Source organism: Pseudophryne corroboree, chromosome 6 (assembly GCF_028390025.1).
Source record: "Pseudophryne corroboree isolate aPseCor3 chromosome 6, aPseCor3.hap2, whole genome shotgun sequence".
Classification (NCBI taxonomy): Eukaryota; Metazoa; Chordata; class Amphibia; order Anura; family Myobatrachidae; genus Pseudophryne; species Pseudophryne corroboree.
In genome coordinates this window covers 739,595,939-739,618,989 of record NC_086449.1, presented here as the reverse complement: position 1 = coordinate 739,618,989, position 23,051 = coordinate 739,595,939, and the positions used below count along the sequence as shown (strand labels likewise).

The 23,051-nt window shown below is 48.2% G+C and overlaps 1 protein-coding gene across 4 annotated transcripts in view; it reads left to right on the top strand.

Annotated features, from left to right (window-relative positions):
* FERRY3 (FERRY endosomal RAB5 effector complex subunit 3) overlaps nt 1-22,774 on the top strand; it is a 131,188-nt gene extending 108,414 nt beyond the window's left edge. For all 4 annotated transcript variants that reach the window (XM_063928478.1, XM_063928479.1, XM_063928481.1 and 1 more), the window contains exons 12-14: nt 10,469-10,526; nt 15,807-15,874; nt 20,010-22,774. In XM_063928478.1, coding sequence (XP_063784548.1) covers nt 10,469-10,526; nt 15,807-15,874; nt 20,010-20,102 — 219 coding nt within the window. In that variant the 3' untranslated portion in view covers nt 20,103-22,774. The remainder of the gene's footprint in view (nt 1-10,468; nt 10,527-15,806; nt 15,875-20,009) is intronic.
* Nucleotides 22,775-23,051: the final 277 nt, after the last annotated feature.

Below are 23,051 nucleotides of genomic sequence, written 5' to 3'. Positions count from 1 at the left end.
AGAGAACTCCAGGTCCTCCTCAGCCAGGGTATCAAATTTGTAGAATTTAGCAAACGTGTTTGCCCCTGACCAAGTAGCTGCTCGGCAAAGTTGTAAAGCCGAGACCCCTCGGGCAGCCGCCCAAGATGAGCCCACTTTCCGTGTGGAATGGGCTTTTACAGATTTTGGCTGTGGCAGGCCTGCCACAGAATGTGCAAGCTGAATTGTACTACAAATCCAACGAGCAATCGTCTGCTTAGAAGCAGGAGCACCCAGCTTGTTGGGTGCATACAGGATAAACAGCGAATCAGATTTTCTGACTCCAGCCGTCCTGGAAACATATATTTTCAGGGCCCTGACTACGTCCAGCAACTTGGAATCCTCCAAGTCCCTAGTAGCCGCAGGCACCACCATAGGCTGGTTTAAGTGAAATGCTGAAACCACCTTAGGGAGAAATTGAGGACGAGTCCTCAATTCTGCCCTGTCCGTATGAAAAATTAGGTAAGGGCTTTTATAGGATAAAGCCGCCAATTCTGAGACACGCCTGGCTGAAGCCAGGGCTAACAGCATTACCACTTTCCATGTGAGATATTTTAAGTCCACAGTGGTGAGTGGTTCAAACCAATGTGATTTTAGGAATCCCAAAACTACATTGAGATCCCAAGGTGCCACTGGAGGCACAAAAGGAGGCTGTATATGCAGTACTCCCTTAACAAACGTCTGAACTTCAGGAACAGAAACCAGTTCTTTTTGGAAGAATATTGACAGGGCCGAAATTTGAACCTTAATGGACCCTAATTTAAGGCCCATAGACAGTCCTGTTTGCAGGAAATGCAGGAAACGACCCAGTTGAAATTCCTCTGTAGGGGCCTTCCTGGCCTCGCACCACGCAACATATTTACGCCAAATACGGTGATAATGTTGTATGGTTACATCCTTCCTGGCTTTGATCAGGGTAGGGATGACTTCATCCGGAATGCCTTTTTCCTTCAGGATCCGGCGTTCAACCGCCATGCCGTCAAACGCAGCCGCGGTAAGACAGACATGGTCCCTGCTGGAGCAGGTCCTTTCTTAGAGGTAGAGGCCACGGGTCTTCCGTGAGCATCTCTTTGAATTTCCGGGTACCAAGTCCTTCTTGGCCAATCCGGAGCCACGAGTATAGTCTTTACTCCTCTCCTTCTTATGATTCTCAGTACTTTTGGTATGAGAGGAAGAGGAGGGAACACATACACTGACTGGTACACCCACGGTGTTACCAGAGCGTCCACAGCTATTGCCTGAGGGTCCCTTGACCTGGCGCAATATCTGTCCAGTTTTTTGTTGAGGCGGGACGCCATCATGTCCACCTTTGGTTTTTCCCAACGGTTCACAATGATGTGGAAGACTTCTGGGTGAAGTCCCCACTCCCCCGGGTGAAGATCGTGTCTGCTGAGGAAGTCTGCTTCCCAGTTGTCCACTCCCGGAATGAACACTGCTGACAGTGCTATCACATGATTCTCCGCCCAGCGAAGAATCCTTGCCACTTCCATCATTGCCCTCCTGCTTCTTGTGCCGCCCTGTCTGTTTACGTGGGCGACTGCCGTGATGTTGTCCGACTGGATCAACACCGGCTGACCCTGAAGCAGAGGTCTTGCCTGACTTAGGGCATTGTAAATGGCCCTTAGTTCCAGGATATTTATGTGAAGTGACGTTTCCATGCTTGACCACAAGCCCTGGAAATTTCTTCCCTGTGTGACTGCTCCCCAGCCTCTCAGGCTGGCATCCGTGGTCACCAGGACCCAATCCTGAATGCCGAATCTGCGGCCCTCTAGGAGATGAGCACTCTGTAACCACCACAGGAGAGACACCCTTGTCCTTGGAGACAGGGTTATCCGCTGATGCATTTGAAGATGCGATCCGGACCATTTGTCCAGCAGATCCCACTGAAAAGTTCTTGCGTGGAATCTGCCGAATGGAATCGCTTCGTAAGAAGCCACCATCTTTCCCAGGACCCTTGTGCATTGATGTACTGACACTTGGCCTGGTCTTAGGAGGTTCCTGACTAGGTCGGATAACTCCTTGGCTTTCTCCTCCGGGAGAAACACCTTTTTCTGTACTGTGTCCAGAATCATCCCTAGGAACAGCAGACGTGTCGTCGGAATCAGCTGCGATTTTGGAATATTTAGAATCCATCCGTGCTGTCGTAGTACTACTTGAGATAGTGCTACTCTGACCTCTAACTGTTCTCTGGACCTTGCCCTTATCAGGAGATCGTCCAAGTAAGGGATAATTAAGACGCCTTTTCTTCGAAGAAGAATCATCATTTCGGCCATTACCTTGGTAAAGACCCGGGGTGCCGTGGACAATCCAAACGGCAGCGTCTGAAACTGATAGTGACAGTTCTGTACCACAAACCTGAGGTACCCTTGGTGAGAAGGGCAAATTGGGACATGGAGGTAAGCATCCTTGATGTCCAGAGACACCATATAGTCCCCTTCTTCCAGGTTCGCTATCACTGCTCTGAGTGACTCCATCTTGAACTTGAACCTTTTTATGTAAGTGTTCAAGGATTTCAGATTTAAAATGGGTCTCACCGAGCCGTCCGGCTTCGGCACCACAAACAGCGTGGAATAATACCCCTTTCCCTGTTGTAGGAGGGGTACCTTGATTATCACCTGCTGGGAATACAGCTTGTGAATGGCTTCCAATACCGCCTCCCTGTCGGGGGGAGACGTTGGTAAAGCAGACTTCAGGAACCGGCGAGGGGGAGACGTCTCGAATTCCAATTTGTACCCCTGAGATACTACCTGCAGGATCCAGGGGTCCACTTGCGAGTGAGCCCACTGCGCGCTGAAATTCTTGAGACGGGCCCCCACCGTGCCTGAGTCCGCTTGTAAGGCCCCAGCGTCATGCTGAGGACTTGGCAGAAGCAGGGGAGGGCTTCTGTTCGTGGGAATAGGCTGTCTGCTGCAGTCTTTTTCCCCTTCCTCTGCCCCGGGGCAAATATGAGTGGCCTTTTGCCCGCTTATGGGGACGAAAGGACTGAGCCTGAAAAGACGGTATCTTTTTCTGCTGCGAGGTGACTTGGGGTAAAAAGGTGGATTTCCCAGCCGTTGCCGTGGCCACCAGGTCCGATAGACCGACCCCAAATAACTCCTCCCCTTTATACGGCAATACTTCCATATGCCGTTTGGAATCCGCATCCCCTGACCACTGTCGCGTCCATAATCCTCTTCTGGCAGAAATGGACATCGCACTTACTCTTGATGCCAGAGTGCAAATATCCCTCTGTGCATCTCGCATATATAGAAATGCATCCTTTAAATGCTCTATAGTCAATAATATATTGTCCCTGTCCAGGGTATCAATATTTTCAGTCAGGGAATCCGACCAAGCCACCCCAGAACTGCACATCCAGGCTGAGGCGATTGCTGGTCGCAGTATAATACCAGTATGTGTGTATATACTTTTAAGGATATTTTCCAGCTTCCTATCAGCTGGTTCCTTGAGGGCGGCCGTATCAGGGGACGGTAACGCCACTTGTTTTGATAAGCGTGTGAGCGCCTTATCTACGCTAGGGGGTGTTTCCCAACGCGCCCTAACCTCTGGCGGGAAAGGGTATAATGCCAATAATTTTTTAGAAATTAGCAGTTTTTTATCGGGGGAAACCCACGCTTCATCACACACCTCATTTAATTCATCTGATTCAGGAAAAACTACGGGTAGTTTTTTCACACCCCACATAATACCCTTTTTTGTGGTACTTGTAGTATCAGAAATGTTCAAAACCTCCTTCATTGCCGTGATCATGTAACGTGTGGCCCTACTGGAAAATACGTTTGTTTCCTCACCGTCGACACTGGAGTCAGTGTCCGTGTCAGTGTCTGTATCGACCTGAGGTAACGGGCGTTTTATAGCCCCTGACGGTGTTTGAGACGCCTGTACAGGTATTAACTGATTTGCCGGCTGTCTCATGTCGTCAACAGTCTTTTGTAAAGTGCCGACACTATCACGTAATTCTTTCCATAAGACCATCCAGTCAGGTGTCGACTCCCTAGGGGGTGACATCACTAACACAGGCAATTGCTCCGCCTCCACACCATTTTCCTCCTCATACATGTCGACACAGCGTACCGACACACAGCACACACACAGGGAATGCTCTGATAGAGGACAGGACCCCACTAGCCCTTTGGGGAGACAGAGGGAGAGTTTGCCAGCACACACCGGAGCGCTATATATATACAGGGATAACCTTATATAAGTGTTTTTCCCTAATATAGCTGCTGTATATATTAATATGCCAATTTAGTGCCCCCCCTCTCTTGTTTTACCCTGTTTCTGTAGTGCAGGACTGCAGGGGAGAGTCAGGGAGCCTTCCTCCAACGGAGCTGTGAGGAAAAAATGGCGCTTGTGTGCTGAGGAGATAGGCTCCGCCCCCTTCTCGGCGGCCTTTCTCCCGCTTTTTTGTGGAAAACTGGCAGGGGTTAAATACATCCATATAGCCCAGGAGCTATATGTGATGTATTTTTAGCCATTTAAGGTATTTTCATTGCGTCCCAGGGCGCCCCCCCCCCAGCGCCCTGCACCCTCAGTGACCGGAGTGTGAAGTGTGCTGAGAGCAATGGCGCACAGCTGCGGTGCTGTGCACTACCTTATTGAAGACAGGACGTCTTCTGCCGCCGATTTTCCGGACCTCTTCAGTCTTCTGGCTCTGTAAGGGGGCCGGCGGCGCGGCTCCGGGACCCATCCATGGCTGGGCCTGTGATCGTCCCTCTGGAGCTAATGTCCAGTAGCCTAAGAAGCCCAATCCACTCTGCACGCAGGTGAGTTCGCTTCTTCTCCCCTTAGTCCCTCGATGCAGTGAGCCTGTTGCCAGCAGGTCTCACTGAAAATAAAAAAACCTATTTAAACTTTTACTCTAAGCAGCTCAGGAGAGCCACCTAGATTGCACCCTTCTCGTTCGGGCACAAAATCTTAACTGAGGCTTGGAGGAGGGTCATAGGGGGAGGAGCCAGTGCACACCAGCTAGTCCTAAAGCTTTTACTTTTGTGCCCAGTCTCCTGCGGAGCCGCTATTCCCCATGGTCCTTTCAGAGTCCCCAGCATCCACTAGGACGTTAGAGAAAGACTCAGTCTTATACATGAGAGATGCACAGAGGGAGATCTGCCGGCTGGCATCTAAAATAAGTGCATTGTCCATTTCTGCTAGGAGAGGCTTATGGACTTGGCAGTGGACAGGGGATGCAGATTCCAAAAGGCACATGGAAGTTTTGCCTTATAAGGGTGAGGAGTTATTCGGGGATGGTCTCTCGGACCTAGTTTCCACAGCGACAGCTGGGAAGTCAGCATTTTTACCCCATGTTCCCTCACAGCCTAAAAAAGCGCCGTTTTATCAGGTACAGTCCTTTCGGACCCAGAAAAACAGGCGAGGAAAAGGCGGGTCCTTTCTGTCCAGAGGCAGAGGTAGGGGAAAAAGGCTGCAACAAACAGCAGGTTCCCAGGAGCAAAAGTCCTCCCCCGCTTCTTCCAAGTCCACCGCATGACGGTGGGGCTCCACAGGCGGAGCCAGGTACGGTGGGGGGCCGCCTCAAAAATTTCAGCGATCAGTGGGCTCGCTCACAGGTGGATCCCTGGATCTTGCAAGTAGTATCTCAGGGGTACAAGCTGGAATTCGAGGCGTCTCCCCCCCGCCGTTTCCTCAAATCTGCCTTGCCAACAACTCCCTCAGGCAGGGAGGCTGTGCTAGAGGCAATTCACAAGCTGTATTCCCAGCAGGTGATAGTCAAGGTGCCCCTACTTCAACAAGGACGGGGTTACTATTCCACACTGTTTGTGGTACCGAAACCGGACGGTTCGGTGAGACCCATTTTAAATTTTAAATCCTTGAACACATACATAAAAAAATTCAAGTTCAAGATGGAATCGCTCAGGGCGGTTATTGCAAGCCTGGACGAGGGGGATTACATGGTATCCCTGGACATCAAGGATGCTTACCTGCATGTCCCCATTTATCATCCTCACCAGGAGTACCTCAGATTTGCGGTACAAAATTGCCATTACCAATTCCAGACGCTGCCGTTTGGACTGTCCACGGCACCGAGGGTGTTTACCAAGGTAATGGCGGAAATGATGATACTCCTTCGAAAAAAGGGAGTTTTAATTATCCCGTACTTGGACGATCTCCTAATAAAGGCGAGATCCAGGGAGCAGTTGTTGGTAGGAGTAGCACTATCTCAGGAGGTGCTACACCAGCACGGTTGGATTCTGAATATTCCAAAGTCACAGCTGGTTCCGACGACACGTCTACTGTTCCTGGGAATGATTCTGGACACAGTCCAGAAAAAAGTGTTTCTCCCGGAGGAGAAAGCCAAGGAGCTGTCATCTCTAGTCAGAGACCTCCTGAAACCAAAACAGGTGTCGGTGCACCACTGCGCGCGAGTCCTGGGAAAGATGGTGGCTTCTTACGAAGCAATTCCTTTCGGCAGGTTCCATGCCAGAATCTTTCAGTGGGACCTGTTGGACCAATGGTCCGGATCGCATCTTCAGATGCATCGGCTAATAACCCTGTCTCCAAGAACCAGGGTGTCTCTGCTGTGGTGGCTGCAGAGTGCTCATCTCCTAGAGGGCCGCAGATTCGGCATACAGGACTGGGTCCTGGTGACCACGGATGCCAGCCTTCGAGGCTGGGGGGCAGTCACACAGGGAAGAAACTTCCAAGGACTATGGTCGAGTCAGGAGACTTCCCTATACATAAATATTCTAGAACTAAGGGCCATTTACAATGCCCTAAGTCAGGCAAAACCCCTGCTTCTACACCAGCCGATACTGATCCAGTCAGACAACATCACGGCGGTCGCCCATGTAAACCGACAGGGCGGCACAAGAAGCAGGATGGCAATGGCAGAAGCCACAAGGATTCTCCGATGGGCGGAAAATCACGTGCTAACACTGTCAGCAGTGTTCATTCCGGGAGTGGACAACTGGGAAGCAGACTTCCTCAGCAGGCACGACCTCCACCCGGGAGAGTGGGGACTTCATCCAGAAGTCTTCACACTGATTGTAAATTGTTGGGAACGGCCACAGGTGGACATGATGGCGTCCCGCCTAAACAAAAAACTAGAGAGATATTGCGCCAGGTCAAGGGACCCTCAGGCGATAGCGGTGGACGCTCTAGTGACACCGTGGGTGTACCAGTCAGTTTATGTGTTCCCTCCTCTGCCTCTCATACCAAAGGTACTGAGAATAATAAGAAAACGAGGAGTAAGGACAATACTCGTGATTCCGGATTGGCCAAGAAGAGCTTGGTACCCGGAACTTCAAGAGATGATCTCAGAGGACCCATGGCCTCTGCCGCTCAGACAGGACCTGCTGCAGCAGGGGCCCTGTCTGTTCCAAGACTTACCGCGGCTGCGTTTGACGGCATGGCGGTTGAACGCCGGATCCTAAAGGAAAAGGGCATTCCGGAGGATGTCATTCCTACGCTGATTAAAGCCAGGAAAGATGTAACTGTAAAACATTATCACCGCATATGGCGGAAAGATGTTGCTTGGTGTGAGGCCAATAAGGCCCCAACAGAGGAATTTCAGCTGGGTCGATTTCTGCACTTCCTACAGGCAGGAGTGACTATGGGCCTAAAATTAGGCTCCATTAAGGTACAGATATCGGCTCTGTCGATTTTTTTTCCAAAAAGAACTAGCTTCACTACCTGAAGTTCAGACATTTGTAAAAGGAGTGCTGCATATTCAGCCCCCTTTTGTGCCTCCAGTGGCACCCTGGGATCTCAACGTGGTGTTGAATTTCCTAAAATCACATTGGTTTGAGCCACTAAAGACCGTGGATCTAAAATATCTCACGTGGAAAGTGGTCATGTTATTGGCCTTGGCTTCGGCCAGGCGTGTATCAGAATTGGCGGCTTTGTCATTTAAAAGCCCTTATCTTATTTTCCATATGGATAGGGCAGAATTGAGGACTCGTCCCCAGTTTCTCCCTAAGGTGGTATCTGCTTTTCATTTGAACCAACCTATTGTAGTGCCTACGGCTACTAGCGACTTGGAGGATTCCAAGTTACTGGACGTAGTCAGGGCCTTGAAAATTTATGTTTCCAGGACGGCTGGAGTCAGGAAAACTGACTCGCTATTTATCCTGTATGCACCCAACAAACTGGGTGCTCCTGCTTCTAAGCAGACTATTACTCGCTGGATTTGTAGCACAATTCAGCTGGCGCATTCTGCGGCTGGACTGCCGCATCCTAAATCAGTTAAAGCCCATTCTACAAGGAAGGTGGGCTCATCTTGGGCGGCTGCCCGAGGGGTCTTGGCTTTACAACTTTGCCGAGCTGCTACTTGGTCAGGGGCAAACACGTTTGCAAAATTCTACAAATTTGATACCCTGGCTGAGGAGGACCTTGAGTTCTCTCATTCGGTGCTGCAGAGTCATCCGCACTCTCCCGCCCGTTTGTGAGCTTTGGTATAATCCCCATGGTCCTTACGGAGTTCCCAGCATCCACTAGGACGTCAGAGAAAATAAGAATTTACTCACCGGTAATTCTATTTCTCGTAGTCCGTAGTGGATGCTGGGCGCCCGTCCCAAGTGCGGATTGTCTGCAATACTTGTACATAGTTATTGTTCACTAAAGGGTTATTGTTATGAGCCATCTGTTGAGAGGCTCAGTTATATTCATACTGTTAACTGGATATGGTATCACGAGTTATACGGTGTGATTGGTGTGGCTGGTATGAGTCTTACCCGGGATTCAAAATCCTTCCTTATTGTGTCAGGTCTTCCGGGCACAGTATCCTAACTGAGGCTTGGAGGAGGGTCATAGTGGGAGGAGCCAGTGCACACCAGGTAGTCTAAAAGCTTTCTTTTAGTTGTGCCCAGACTCCTGCGGAGCCGCTAATCCTCATGGTCCTTACGGAGTTCCCAGCATCCACTACGGACTACGAGAAATAGAATTACCGGTGAGTAAATTCTTATTTTAGGCCATAGTGATCTTTCTTTTAGTATTACAACAGACCAAGCTTTATTTCATATTAAGGGATGCGGTTAAAATGCTAACAGTCGGGATCCCAACAATCGGAAGACTGCCAGGGGAATATCGATGTCCAGAATCCCGACTGTATCCGGTCTCTAGGTCGACAAGACTTAGGGCGACAGTGTCTAGGTCGACCACTATTGGTCGACAGTAACTAGGTCGACAGGGTTTCTAGGTCAACAGGGTCTCTAAGTTGAGATGTTCTAGGTGTACAGGTCAAAAGGTCGACGTGAGTTTTTCACATTTAAAAAAAAAAAGTGGAACTTTTTCATACTTTACGATCCACGTGGACTACGATTGGGAACGGTAACCTGTGCCGAGTGCAGCGGGACACGGTGCACTAATTGGGGTTCCCAGTCACTGTACAGCGAAAACGACACCAATTTTTTTTTGACCTGTCGACCAATAGTGGTCGACCTAGACACTGTCGACCTAAGTGTGGTTGACCTTGCATACCACACCCAATCCCGACACATCCCGGAGGTAAGTACTGGTGTTAGTGTTAAGCACTATAGGGTGGCGGAGGCTATGGTCAGGGCCGGTTCTTGCCCTTTTGGCGCCCCGGGCCGGAAATAGGGGCATGGCTTCATACAGGGGGCGTGGTCAGTTACGCCCCCTATACAGTAGAGTAGCGCCGCTGAAAAAGAAAAAAAAATTAATACTTACTATCCCCGCTCCCGACCGCTGCAGACCTCCGCCGGCGCTGCTCCTCTCCTCGGATCTGGCATAGACAGACACTAGAGGTCAATTATGACCCCTAGCGTCCGTCAGTCCCACAATGCTGTGCGGTGCGCGATGACGTCATCGCGCACCGCAAAGGTCCTCTCCACAAAGGGAAACTAGACGCGTAGCGTCTAGTTCCCTTCACAGCGGGGGACACAGCAGTAGCGGATCTTGCCATGGTGCGGCGCCCTTTGGAAGGTGCCGGCACCCTCCGGAAGGCGGCGCCCCTGGCAAAAGTCCTGCTTGCCCGTGGCAAGATCCGCTACTGGCTATGGTTAGGGGACGTGGGGACAGTTAGGGTTAGACTGCACAAGGGGGAGTTAGGGTTATGCTGCCGGCGGGAGAGATTAGATTTAGGCTGTGGAAGGGGTGGGTTAGAGTAGTGATTTGGGATGGGTACAAAATACCAGGATGTGTCTAGATTCTGTCTGTCGGGATCCCACTGCTGGTCTCCTGACTGTCAGGATCCTGACTGCCAGTGTTTTGTACCCAACACCATATGAAAGCCAAGTAAAAATCTGTGTGCGAGTTCAGTGCATATTATTTACACTGATCAAGCTGTAATGCGCTGCGGAATATGTGTGTGCTATATAAATAACTGGTAATAACGTGTGGTAGGTTCCCTAAATAATAAAAATCACCTGCACAAGCACACGTAGTCTAACGGGTAAAAAACTCCAACACACCCTCAGCACCTAATAATAATAATAATAATAAGCGCTTCCTGACTGTATTTGTTCTGTCTATTTAGGAAATGACTATACCGTGGTGCCTGAAGAGAGCTGAGCTGGTGTTTAAGTGTGTCAAAGGTAGGAGAACTCTTGAACTTTAGTGGTGCAACAGCTTAGAAAGCGGCATCTCCCTCCTAACACGTCCCCAGGTTCCATTGTTCCAGTTTACAATCAGCGCCTGGACTTTTGTGTCCTCACAGTAAATAAGAAATTATATTTTGGCTTAAAAAAAAAAAAAATGAGAAACATTTTCTTGATCTGTTTGATTACTCTGCTTGGCAACAGAATTCCTGCAGCAACCTCGGCTCCTGGAGTTTTCCTGCAGACGTCCGTTATGTGTGTAGCTTGGTGTGTACAGCTAGGTCATATGAGGTTGTTCGCATCAGATGCTGCAACTCGTGCTTCTAGGTGATTTACCCAGCAATGGAGGGGATGACGTGTGCGAGGCGATTAAACATAGTGAGCCTAAGTCACACGATTGTAAATGCATGTAGCAATTTTTTGCATACTGCGCATGCACACTAATCAGCGCTCACCACCTTAGCTCTGTGACCCCACACTAATCAGCGCTCACCACTACAGCCCTGTGACTAATCAGCAATCACCACTACAGCCATGTGACCCCACACTAATCAGCGATCACCACTGCAGCTCTATGACCCCACACTAATCAGCACTCACCACTACATCCCTGTCACTAATCAGCACTCACCACTACAGCCATGTGACCCCACACTAATCAGCGCTCACCACTGCAGCTCTGTGACCCCATACTAATCAGCACTCACCACTGCAGCTCTGTGACCCCACACTAATCAGCACTCACCACTACGGCCATGTGACCCCACACTAATCAGCACTTACCACTACGGCCCTGTGACCCCACACTAATCAGCACTTACCACTACGGCCCTGTGACCCCACACTAATCAGCACTCACCACTACGGCCCTGTGACCCCACACTAATCAGCACTCACCACTACGGCCCTGTGACCTCACCCTAATCAGCACTCACCACTGCAGCTCTGTGACTCCACACTAATCAGCGCTCACCACTGCAGCTCTGTGTCCCCATACTAATCAGCACTCACCACTGCAGCTCTGTGACCCCAAACTAATCAGCACTCACCACTACGGCCATGTGACCCCACACTAATCAGCACTTACCACTACGGCCCTGTGACCCCACACTAATCAGCACTTACCACTACGGCCCTGTGACCCCACACTAATCAGCACTCACCACTACGGCCCTGTGACCCCACACTAATCAGCACTCACCACTACGGCCCTGTGACCCCACACTAATCAGCACTCACCACTGCAGCTCTGTGACCCCATACTAATCAGCGCTCACCACTGCAGCTCTGTGACCCCACACTAATCAGCGCTCACCACTGCAGCTCTGTGACCCCATACTAATCAGCACTCACCATTGCAGCTCTGTGACTCCACACTAATCAGCGCTCACCACTGCAGCTCTGTGGCCCCACACTAATCAGCACTCACCACTGCAGCTGTGTAACCCCACATTAATCAGCACTCACCACTACAGCTCTGTGACCCCACACTAATCAGCACTCACCACTGCAGCTCTGTGACTCCACACTAATCAGCACTCACCACTGCAGCTCTGTGACCCTATACTAATCAGCGCTCACCACTGCAGCTCTGTGACCCCATACTAATCTGCACTCACCACTGCAGCCCTGTGACCCCACACTATTCAGCACTCACCACTACAGCCCTGTGACCCCACACTAATCAGCACTCACCACTACAGCCCTGTGAACCCACACTAATCAGCACTCACCACTACAGCCCTGTGACCCCATACTAATCTGCACTCACCACTACAGCCCTGTGACCCCACACTATTCAGCACTCACCACTACAGCCCTGTGACCCCACACTATTCAGCACTCACCACTACAGCCCTGTGACCCCACACTAATCAGCACTCACCACTACAGCCCTGTGATCCCACACTAATCAGCACTCACCACTGCAGCTCTGTGACTCCACACTAATCAGCGCTCACCACTGCAGCTGTGTGACCCCACACTAATCAGCGCTCACCACTGCAGCTCTGTGACTCCACACTAATCAGCGCTCACCACTGCAGCTGTGTAACCCCACACTAATCAGCGCTCACCACTACAGCTCTGTGACGCCACACTAATCAGCGCTCACCACTGCAACTCTGTGACCCCACACTAATCAGCACTCACCACTACAGCCCTGTGATCCCACACTAATCAGCACTCCCACTGCAGCGCTGTGACCTCACACTAATCACCACTAACCACTACAACCCTGTGCCCCCATACTAATCAGCACTCACCACTACAGCCATGTGCCCCCATACTAATCAGCACTCACCACTGCAGCTCTGTGACCCCACACTAATCAGCACTCACCACTGCAGCTGTGTAACCCCACACTAATCAGCACTCACCACTGCAGCTGTGTAACCCCACACTAATCAGCACTCACCACTGCTGCTCTGTGACGCCACACTAATCAGCGCTCCCCACTACAGCCCTGTGACTAATCAGCACTCACCACTACAGCCCTGTGATCCCACACTAATCAGCACTCACCACTGCAGCTCTGTGACCCCATACTAATCAGCACTCACCACTGCAGCTCTGTGACCTCACACTAATCACCACTAACCACTACAACCCTGTGCCCCCATACTAATCAGCACTCACCACTGCAGCTGTGTAACCCCACACTAATCAGCACTCACCACTGCTGCTCTGTGACCCCACACTAATCAGCACTCACCACTGCAGCTGTGTAACCCCACACTAATCAGCGCTCACCACTGCAGCTCTGTGACCCCACACTAATCAGCACTCACCACTGCAGCTGTGTAACCCCACACTAATCAGCGCTCACCACTGCAGCTCTGTGACCCCACACTAATCAGCACTCACCACTGCAGCTGTGTAACCCCACACTAATCAGCGCTCACCACTGCAGCTCTGTGACCCCACACTAATCAGCACTCACCACTGCAGCTGTGTAACCCCACACTAATCAGCGCTCACCACTGCAGCTCTGTGACCCCACACTAATCAGCACTCACCACTGCATCTCTGTGACCCCAAACTAATCAGCACTCACCACTACGGCCATGTGACCCCACACTAATCAGCACTTACCACTACGGCCCTGTGACCCCACACTAATCAGCACTCACCACTACGGCCCTGTGACCCCACACTAATCAGCACTCGCCACTACAGCCATGTGACCCCACACTAATCTGCGCTCACCACTACAGCCCTGTGACCCCACACTAATCAGTGCTCACCACTGCATCTCTGTGACCCCAAACTAATCAGCACTCACCACTACGGCCATGTGACTCTACACTAATCAGCACTTACCACTACGGCCCTGTGACCCCATACTAATCAGCACTCACCACTACAGCCATGTGATCCCACACTAATCAGCACTCATCACTACAGCCCTGTGACCCCACACTAATCAGCACTCACCACTACAGCCCTGTGATCCCACACTAATCTGCGCTCACCACTACAGCCCTGTGACCCCACACTAATCAGCACTCCCACTGCAGCTCTGTGACCCCACACTAATCAGCACTCACCACTACAGCCCTGTGATCCCACACTAATCTGCGCTCACCACTACAGCCCTGTGACCCCACACTAATCAGTGCTCACCACTGCAAATTATCTGCACTTATTGACCTACTGATGGACACTGCAGGACATCATGGAAAGGGCCAATGCAAGTTGATCAAATAATAATGATCTTGTTATATTCAGAGACCTCTATGTAAAACTTTCCATAACTATATTATGTGTTTATCCCTTTTCAATTTTGATTGTTTCTTCTTTATTATGTGTTGATATTTAATTATATTTTTGTTCCCAACATTGTTAATGTACTATGTCTCTGAGTTATGTATGTTATCTGTTAATGTTATGTTTAGTGTATTTTATGTTAAATTAAAAAATTTCACATAATGATTAATAAAAATGTTGATGTGAGAGTAAATGTGAAGCGGTACCTGTAAAAAAGAAAGAAAAAATTGTTATTGATAAAATGTTTACACTCTTTTTGAGTGAATGTGGAAGAGGAGATTGCCGGCAACACTTTATTACTGCTGAATGTCCATGAATTCCTACCTTTCCCTGTGCTAGACTTCGGTGCCGTGGAGAGCACTGATTGCAGGGACCGCTGGGTGCCAATTCAGAAGCCGCTGGACGCCGCTGTGAGCACTGCGGCTCTGTTGTTGTTCGTCCGCGGCTGTTGGTATTTGATGGTGCTAGCGGTACTTCCGAGTGCCGCTGAGTCCAGGGCTGGCAATGTTAGCGTGTCCCTGCTGTGTGTTCCGAGATGCGCTCCGGCGTGATGTTAGTGGCAGCTTAAGTTGCAGTGGGTTCTGTTTGTGTTGCGGCTGTTGATGGATTTTCCTCTTTGGAGTGTAAATGATAATCTCCAACGCGTTTCATGCACTTTAATGCACTTTTTCGAGGAGTGAACTGGTGACGTGTCTCCTCCCCTAGATACGTCAGAAGTTTCCCTTCTTCCACTCCGATATAGAACCAACCATGGTTGGTTCTATATCGGAGTGGAAGAAGGGAACTTCTGACGTATCTAGGGGAGGAGACACGTCACCAGTTCACTCCTCGAAAAAGTGCATTAAAGTGCATGAAACGCGTTGGAGATTATCATTTACACTCCAAAGAGGAAAATCCATCAACAGCCGCAACACAAACAGAACCCACTGCAACTTAAGCTGCCACTAACATCACGCCGGAGCGCATCTCGGAACACACAGCAGGACACGCTAACATTGCCAGCCCTGGACTCAGCGGCACTCGGAAGTACCGCTAGCACCATCAAATACCAACAGCCGCGGACGAACAACAACAGAGCCGCAGTGCTCACAGCGGCGTCAGCGGCTTCTGAATTGGCACCCAGCGGTCCCTGCAATCAGTGCTCTCCACGGCACCGAAGTCTAGCCACAGGGAAAGGTAGGAATTCATGGACATTCAGCAGTAATAAAGTGTTGCCGGCAATCTCCTCTTCCACATTCACTCAAAAGAGTGTAAACATTTTATCAATAACAATTTTTTTCTTTCTTTTTTACAGGTACCGCTTCACATTTACTCTCACATCAACATTTTTATTAATCATTATGTGCAATTTTTTAATTTAACATCCCTAGCGCTTTCTTTTAAACACCACAAAAATCTATTCTAAGAAAGCAGCTTAATCCCTTAGCGCAGGCAATTAAATATATCTGACTAGACTGCTATATGTAGAAGACCCTCCCTGCACACCTGCTCATTATCTTATTTTTCTAGGTTTCATGATGGAAATGGTGTCCTGGGATGGAGGCGTGTCAAGAACCGTGCAATTCCTTGTTCCACGGGTAAATTGTAGCCTGGCTGGTATAGTGTAACAGTAATATGTAATGACTCAGTATTAGTAATGGTTGCAGGACCTTTGTTTCTTAATGTACAAAATATCATACACCTACGTCACTTACTCTGTCACATACATGGCAGGGGGCAGATGCCATGATAAGTGAGAACGTAGTGACTTGCGCAGGAAGCACATCCAGTGTACAGTGTGGGGCAGCCCAATATTCAGCCAACCAATACAAGGAGCTAGTGCCATCACTGAGGCACAGGCCTGGAGAGCTCATCCTGGTGACTGGATGCCACATGGCCCCATGAACTTATAAGGTCTGGCTGGCCATGCATATGCCGGGGTGCAAGATGCCTATAACCCACTCTGCTACAGTATGCACTTTGCCATGTTCTTCTGCTCTGTAAAGCCAGAATTATCTCCTGTGACCAGGGACGGCACAGAAATCTTGGGGTCCTTCGCACGTATGTTTTTTGGCCCCCTATCTCTTTCCAGTAGGTACATGCCGGACAGCCATTAGCTCATTCCCCCTGTGTCTCTCAGCTTTATCCCCACATGTCTTTCCAGCATCATCCCCACCTGTGTCTCTCCAGCACCATGCCTGTGTTTCCAGCCTCATCCCGTGTCTTTCCATCTCCAGCCATTTACTTACCACACCCCCTCCCACCCCATGCCTCTCAGTCTAACCCCCCCCCCCTACATAACTCTAAACCTTAACCCTCTCCCGTGTCTGTCAGCATCATCTCCCAACACCATGTCTCTCAGCCCCATCATCCTGTTTCCCTCCAGCACATCCCCCTGTGTCTCCCCACAACCATGTCATCAGTTCCATCCGCATTGTGTCACTTCATCTTCAAACCCTTACACAACTTGTGTCTCTCCAGACCAGACCACACTTATTGCCTGCTGGGGCTGTTGCTCCTCTTCACAGGATCCAGCAGCACAATGCCATGATGTCACACGAAAAACTTCTGTGCCGACCTCCCTCTCTTTCTTCCTGTGGCTGTGCCCTGGTGAATACAGCAGCAGCACAGGCAAGGGGGACGGGTGGTCTTCAGTATGCCGACTGTCAGGATCCCGGCGCACAGTATACCGGCGCCGGAATCCCAACAGCCGACATACCGACACTTTTTCTCCCTCGTGGGGGTCCACGACCCCCCTGGAGGGATATGAACGGGACTGCCAAGACACTTGAGGGGCTGGAGTTTCTCGGAATCTCTGGCCCTGATAAAAGTGTCCCCCTTGTACCCACCTGTCGCCAGGCCTGTCTGTGACACTTTGTATTGCTCTGCTATGGGGTAGTGTCCTGCCTTTTATCTATGCTGCTACATCTTGTCAACATTGTGGTGCTAGAATTGACTTTGCTATGTCCTGCGTCAAAGTATACTGCCCTCTGTTGCCATATCCTACTCTTCTCAGTCCTGTGCCGTGGTGCTGTATACAGGTTTATTCTGCATTATGCTGCTCTGTGACACCATAGGCTACTCCTCTGTGTCCTGTGCTATGGGTTACTACTCTGTCATACATTATGCTGCCCTGGTATGCTGTATCCTACTCTATGTCCCGTACCATAATATACTGCACTATGATGCCTTGCAGATGTAGGCTATTCCATTGCTGGCATGTGAAAGGTGTGATGGCAGCTATCTGACATGTTATCATGCAGAGCAATGTGTCACGTCCCAGTCGCTGTTTGAGGACTGTGAAGAACTTTTAATACAATAAGTATTTGTTCGATTTCATGAATACAATTTCCCCTGTAACTGTCAGGCGTTCGGCTGGGGGCAGCTAGTTCTATCTGTTCCCAAAGCACTCATTAACCTAGCAGGCGACGCTGTGACCAAGGTGAAAAGGAAGCATATCTCTCAGAATGTGCCTTTATGTCTTTGTCTGGTGAGACCATCTATATTAACAGGAAGCGTCCTTCAGAGCAGTCTAACACAATGACACGTATTCTCACATTGCCGGCCGACGGTCTCCACATACATGTTTGCGCTGGTCTGGCAGGGAGAAAAAGGAGTCATGACTTACTCAATTTTAACCCTTCGCTCATATCCTGAGCAGACTGGCCATCCAGCTAACTTGCCCACCAGCAAGACGTGCCCCAGCTTATTTAATTGACCTGGGTCATGCTGCTAGGTTCAAAGCTAGATCTTCTCTACAGTCATGACATGGTGTTATATACTTGGTATCGCCTGAAATGTAGAACCTTTAATTTGCTTTTATTTTCTAACTGCTAGCAGAAAGAACACTGAATCTTATTGGCTGCTATGCGCAACCACACCTTTTTATATAGAGTTACTTGTGGAACAGTTTTCATAAATAGCTCTCAATTATTCCCTATGGCAGGGGTAACCTCTAGCTGCTATGGAGCTTCACATCCCAGCATGCTCTGCCACAGTTTTAGCATGCCCTAACAGCATACTTACCTACATTTTATTTCTGCAGGTGTCTTCGGGGGGCGGGGGCGGACTGTGACATCACTAAGCCCCACCCCCGCATCGGGAAATGCCGCAATTCGCGGGTCCGCGGGAAGGGGACCTTCTCCACCCGAAGGACCCGCGAATGCGGGAGGTTATCTCTCCATCCTGCTCGCATCACTAGGGTGCGAGCAGGATGCGGGAGACCTGCCCACTCTTAAGTATGCCTAACAGCAAACTGGTGGCAGTGCATGCTGGGATGTGTAGTTCCTCAGGAGCTGGAGGGATACAGATAGGTTGCCTACCACTGCCCTGGTGATTAGATCAAACCCAGACAATTTTAAAACAGGCACTTGTTACGTGGCCTCAAACTAGGAAAATCATGGTGTATGTGTGTCTGTGTGTGTGTATGTGTGTGTGTGTGTATATGTATATATATAATTGCAAAAGAATGCCGCGCCACTTGTGATACTACAATTCCCAAATAGTTCAATGAACACTCCCAGTTATTTGGGCGTCACCTGTCCCCTAAAGAAACGGCAATGGTAGGTTGCCGCAAAAGAGAGATAGGGATACCAGATAGGGGTTCTAAGCGACCTAAGGTGTTTCTATATGACCAAATAAATTATGTCAATATATTAAATATATATATAAAAATTCGTTTATATAAAAAATTATATATTTTTTATTCTTGTTTCACAACACTATAAAGTATAATAAAAAATACAAAATACAGTACCAATAAGTATAATACAATAAAAATACAGTTTCTCTAAGAGATGACTGTTTTTTTAAAAAAAGGGGAAATGGATATTAGAAAAAAATCTCAAGTAAAGTGCAAATAGTCTGTGCAAAATAAGAGAAAAGTTTTTTTAAAAGGTCTTAACTGATGTAGCAGGAGGTCTCTGAGTAAAGGTCCAACGCGTTTCGTCTCTTGGACTTCTTCATGGGGTAAGATTTTTTTCTCATATCCATTTCCCCTTTTTTTTAAAAAACAGTCATCTCTTAGAGAAACTGTATTTTTATTGTATTATACTTATTGGTACTGTATTTTTTATTATACTTTATAGTGTTGTGAAACAAGAATAAAAAATATATAATTTTTTATATAAACGAATTTTTATATATATATTTAATATATTGACATAATTTATTTGGTCATATAGAAACACCTTAGGTCGCTTAGAACCCCTATCTGGTATCTATATATATATATATATATATATATATATATATATATATATATATATATAAAATATGTGTGTGTTTATGTATTTTATACAAGAAACAATATAATATGTTCCCCCAGCTTCGGTTGTAAATAGAAAACATTTTAAATGATATCACGGCTAAAGCTGATTTATATGTATGCCACAATATACTGCTGTGGCTACTTCAAATGAAGTCTGCCTCAGATTGCTGAATTTCACAGCATGAGTTAAAGTCTTTCTTGCTTCTGAGGTAATTTAGAATATATATCACACCTAGAAAATTCAGTTTGCCGTATATCCCATTAATGCTCCACCAAAATATCCTTAAACACAGGAATACCGAAGTTATTATTTACTTCTACAAAAATGGTAAAAAAATTTTTTTTGCTTTGTAGAAAGATACCATTAGATAATTGCTTTCAAACAGGGAAAGTATTTTCAGCAATAGGTTATAAAGTATATAGATCAATATTGTCCCTGACTGATTTTAGTTTTATTTTTGCAGAATATCTCAGAAGAAATGTTCTATCAGCTGAGCAATATGCTGCCTCAGATCTTCAGAGTCTCTTCAACGCTCACCTTAACTTCAAAACGCTAAGATTAATGGGAAAATGTTCTATATTGACGTTATTTTCCAAATGTTATTGCATCTGTGGCAGCCATTTTGTGTTCAGTACCAATAGTGACAAAGATGCAGAACAAAAATTTACTAGGAACTAGTGACATCCTTACAGGTTGGTACCAAGGGCACCCCGCTGCATGGAAAGCCGTAGGAAGCATCCTTACAGTATTTCAGTCAGCCATCTTCCTTTTCCTAGGAAGGTATATGGGGGGGGGGGGTGATGACACTTGTTCCCAGGGCACATCCAAGTGGCACTTACACACAAACTTGTGGTTCAACTGCATCTTTAGTACTACATGTTGCCTAGACTGTTGTGGATTGTCTGTCGTCAGAGTGAACCACAAAATCAATTTGCCAGATATTTGTAGGTGGTGATGGTATCAGGTTGATAGATAGACAGTGCCTAGTTAGACAGTCAATAGATAGACACCATATGTTAGACAGACATTAGGTCGACAGGGTCAAAAGGTCAACAATAAAATGGTCGACATAAAAAAGACAAATGTTTTTTAAAATGTAACATGTTTTTGGACTATTTCATACCATGTCCGCATGGAGTTGGTTATAAACCTTGTGGCGAGCGCAGAGAGGCCCGCGAGGGTATGCCTTTCTACAATTGGGGGTCCCAGATGACAATTGGGGGTCCCACAAAAATGCAAAAAACATGATGTCTCCCTTTTTTATGTTGATCATTTCCATGTCGACCTTTTGACCCTGTCGATCTTTTGTACTGTCTACCTTTTTCATGTCGACCTTTTGACCCCGTCTGTATAAACATATGGGGGTATATTCAATTGAAGTCGAAAGCTGCCGTCTGTCGAAAAGACTGCAGTTTTCGACTTTTTTAGGTTGGAAGGGGTTCCGACCTACTTAATCAAATCCCAAATTTTTCGAGAAGTCGAGGAATTCGACTTGTCGAAAAGCTCGTGGATTGGCAGAGTAGCTGCCGATCCACGTGCTTGTGTCGAAAACGGGGCGTTTTGGCCCCCTTTTCGACCATCTCAATTCTAACTGAGGTGGGGAGAGCAGCGCCGGAGACTGGAGAGCCGGGACGGGGACGGGGTGAGCAGTGCTGGGGATGTCACAGCCGCCACTCACAGCAGCGTCCACCCAGCTCCAGCAAGCGAGACCTCGCTTGCTGGAGCCGGGTTGAAACTGCCGTCAGCTGCAGCTGTGATACAGGGACTGGGAGAGGAGGGACAGGAGAGGCAGAGAGACGGGGGGCCACGGGGGAAAGCCACGGGCAGACGGGGGAGAGCAGCGCTACTTTTTTAGAAGTCGAGTTGAGATGTCATTGAATAGCCCAGGTCGGATCCATTCTGACAAATGAATGTCGGAATGGATCCGACTTCAATTAAATATACCCCATGGTGTCTATCTATTGACTGTCTTAACTAGCCACTGTCTATCTTTTATACCACACCTGTGGTGATGGCTCCTACCATTTAACTTGAGGGGCTTTTTGATCCCCTTTTTGATCACCGTTTAGCATTGCATCCTCCTCCAGATGCTTCTCACTGTGTAGGGAACGCTGAAAGACGTGGACATCACACAGTCCTTCCCAGTAGGACGGGCAGTTGCACTTTTGCAACCCCTAGGGGAAGAAAACACCGCCTGCCTGGACTAGCAGTGCAGTGGGCTCGCTGGGGGTTGCCAAATTTTACTGGGGCTGAAACCCAGGGTGTGGATCATAGGCTCAACAGTGACTAGGTCGACATGGAAAAAGGTCAACATTAGTTTTATACATTTTTTCTTTGGTGTCGTTTTCTTCGTAAAGTGACCGGGAACCCCAATTAGTGCACTGTATCCCCTCGGCTTCAGCCAAGGTTACTATTCCCAATCTTAGTCCACGTGAATCGTAAAATGTGAAAAAGTTCAAAATATGAAGATTTTTTTTTAATAAAAAACGTTTGTCGACCTTTTTCCATGTCGACCTTGTCCATGTCGATCTAGTGACCATGTCGACATAAAGACCAGATCCTGAAACCCATGCAGCACCTAGTTAAGAGCTGCCACTGTTTTTAAGCAACCTATACTGCATACGGTATGCGGTTAATATACCGCCTGTCGGGATCCCGGCATTCAGGATGCCGCCGGTTGGAATCCCGACCACAGCCCCGTATTCCCATTCGGATGGTGGTTCCAGTCCACCACCTAAGTGGGAATATAAACTCGCCACCAAGCCCGATGCGTGGTGAGCACAGCGAGCCCCGATTCCACGCTCCTCTCCACAGTGGTAAGCTTGTGCCCAGACGACGTACTCGGTGGTTGCTGCGCACATGTTCCTGTATAGTAAACTGACAGAAGTGAAACTCTCGTGTCCCTACATTCTAATCGCGTGGCTAGAACAGTCTGTAGATGTGGCATGCAAGTTTGGTTTGTGTTGGGCTATTATGCCACAGGGCATAGGGAAGAGCAGCCATGATCCTGGGGGAGGCCGGAGTGACACCAACTCATCAGATGGAGTGTGTATGTATGTATGTATGTATGTATATATATGTATGTGTATATATATATATATATATATATATATATATATATATAATGTATTTTGGTGGGAATATCCCCTTTAACTGCATAATTTGTTGTCATTAAATGATGTCTGATTGAGAAGTGTATGTTAATACATAAAATTTTATATATCGTGACAGTTTGTGAACTTTATACATTATTATCCTCCTAGATTACAGAAAACCAACGTCACAGATGCTCAGTAAATAACAATGGAATTGTCCAGCACACAAATACAGATTTTTTTCTCTAACATGCTAGAGGATGCTGGGACTCCGTAAGGACCATGGGGATAGACGGGCTCCGCAGGAGACATGGGCACTTTAAGAAAGACTTTGGATCTGGGTGTGCACTGGCTCCTCCCTCTATGCCCCTCCTCCAGACCTCAGTTTGATACTGTGCCCAGTGGAGACA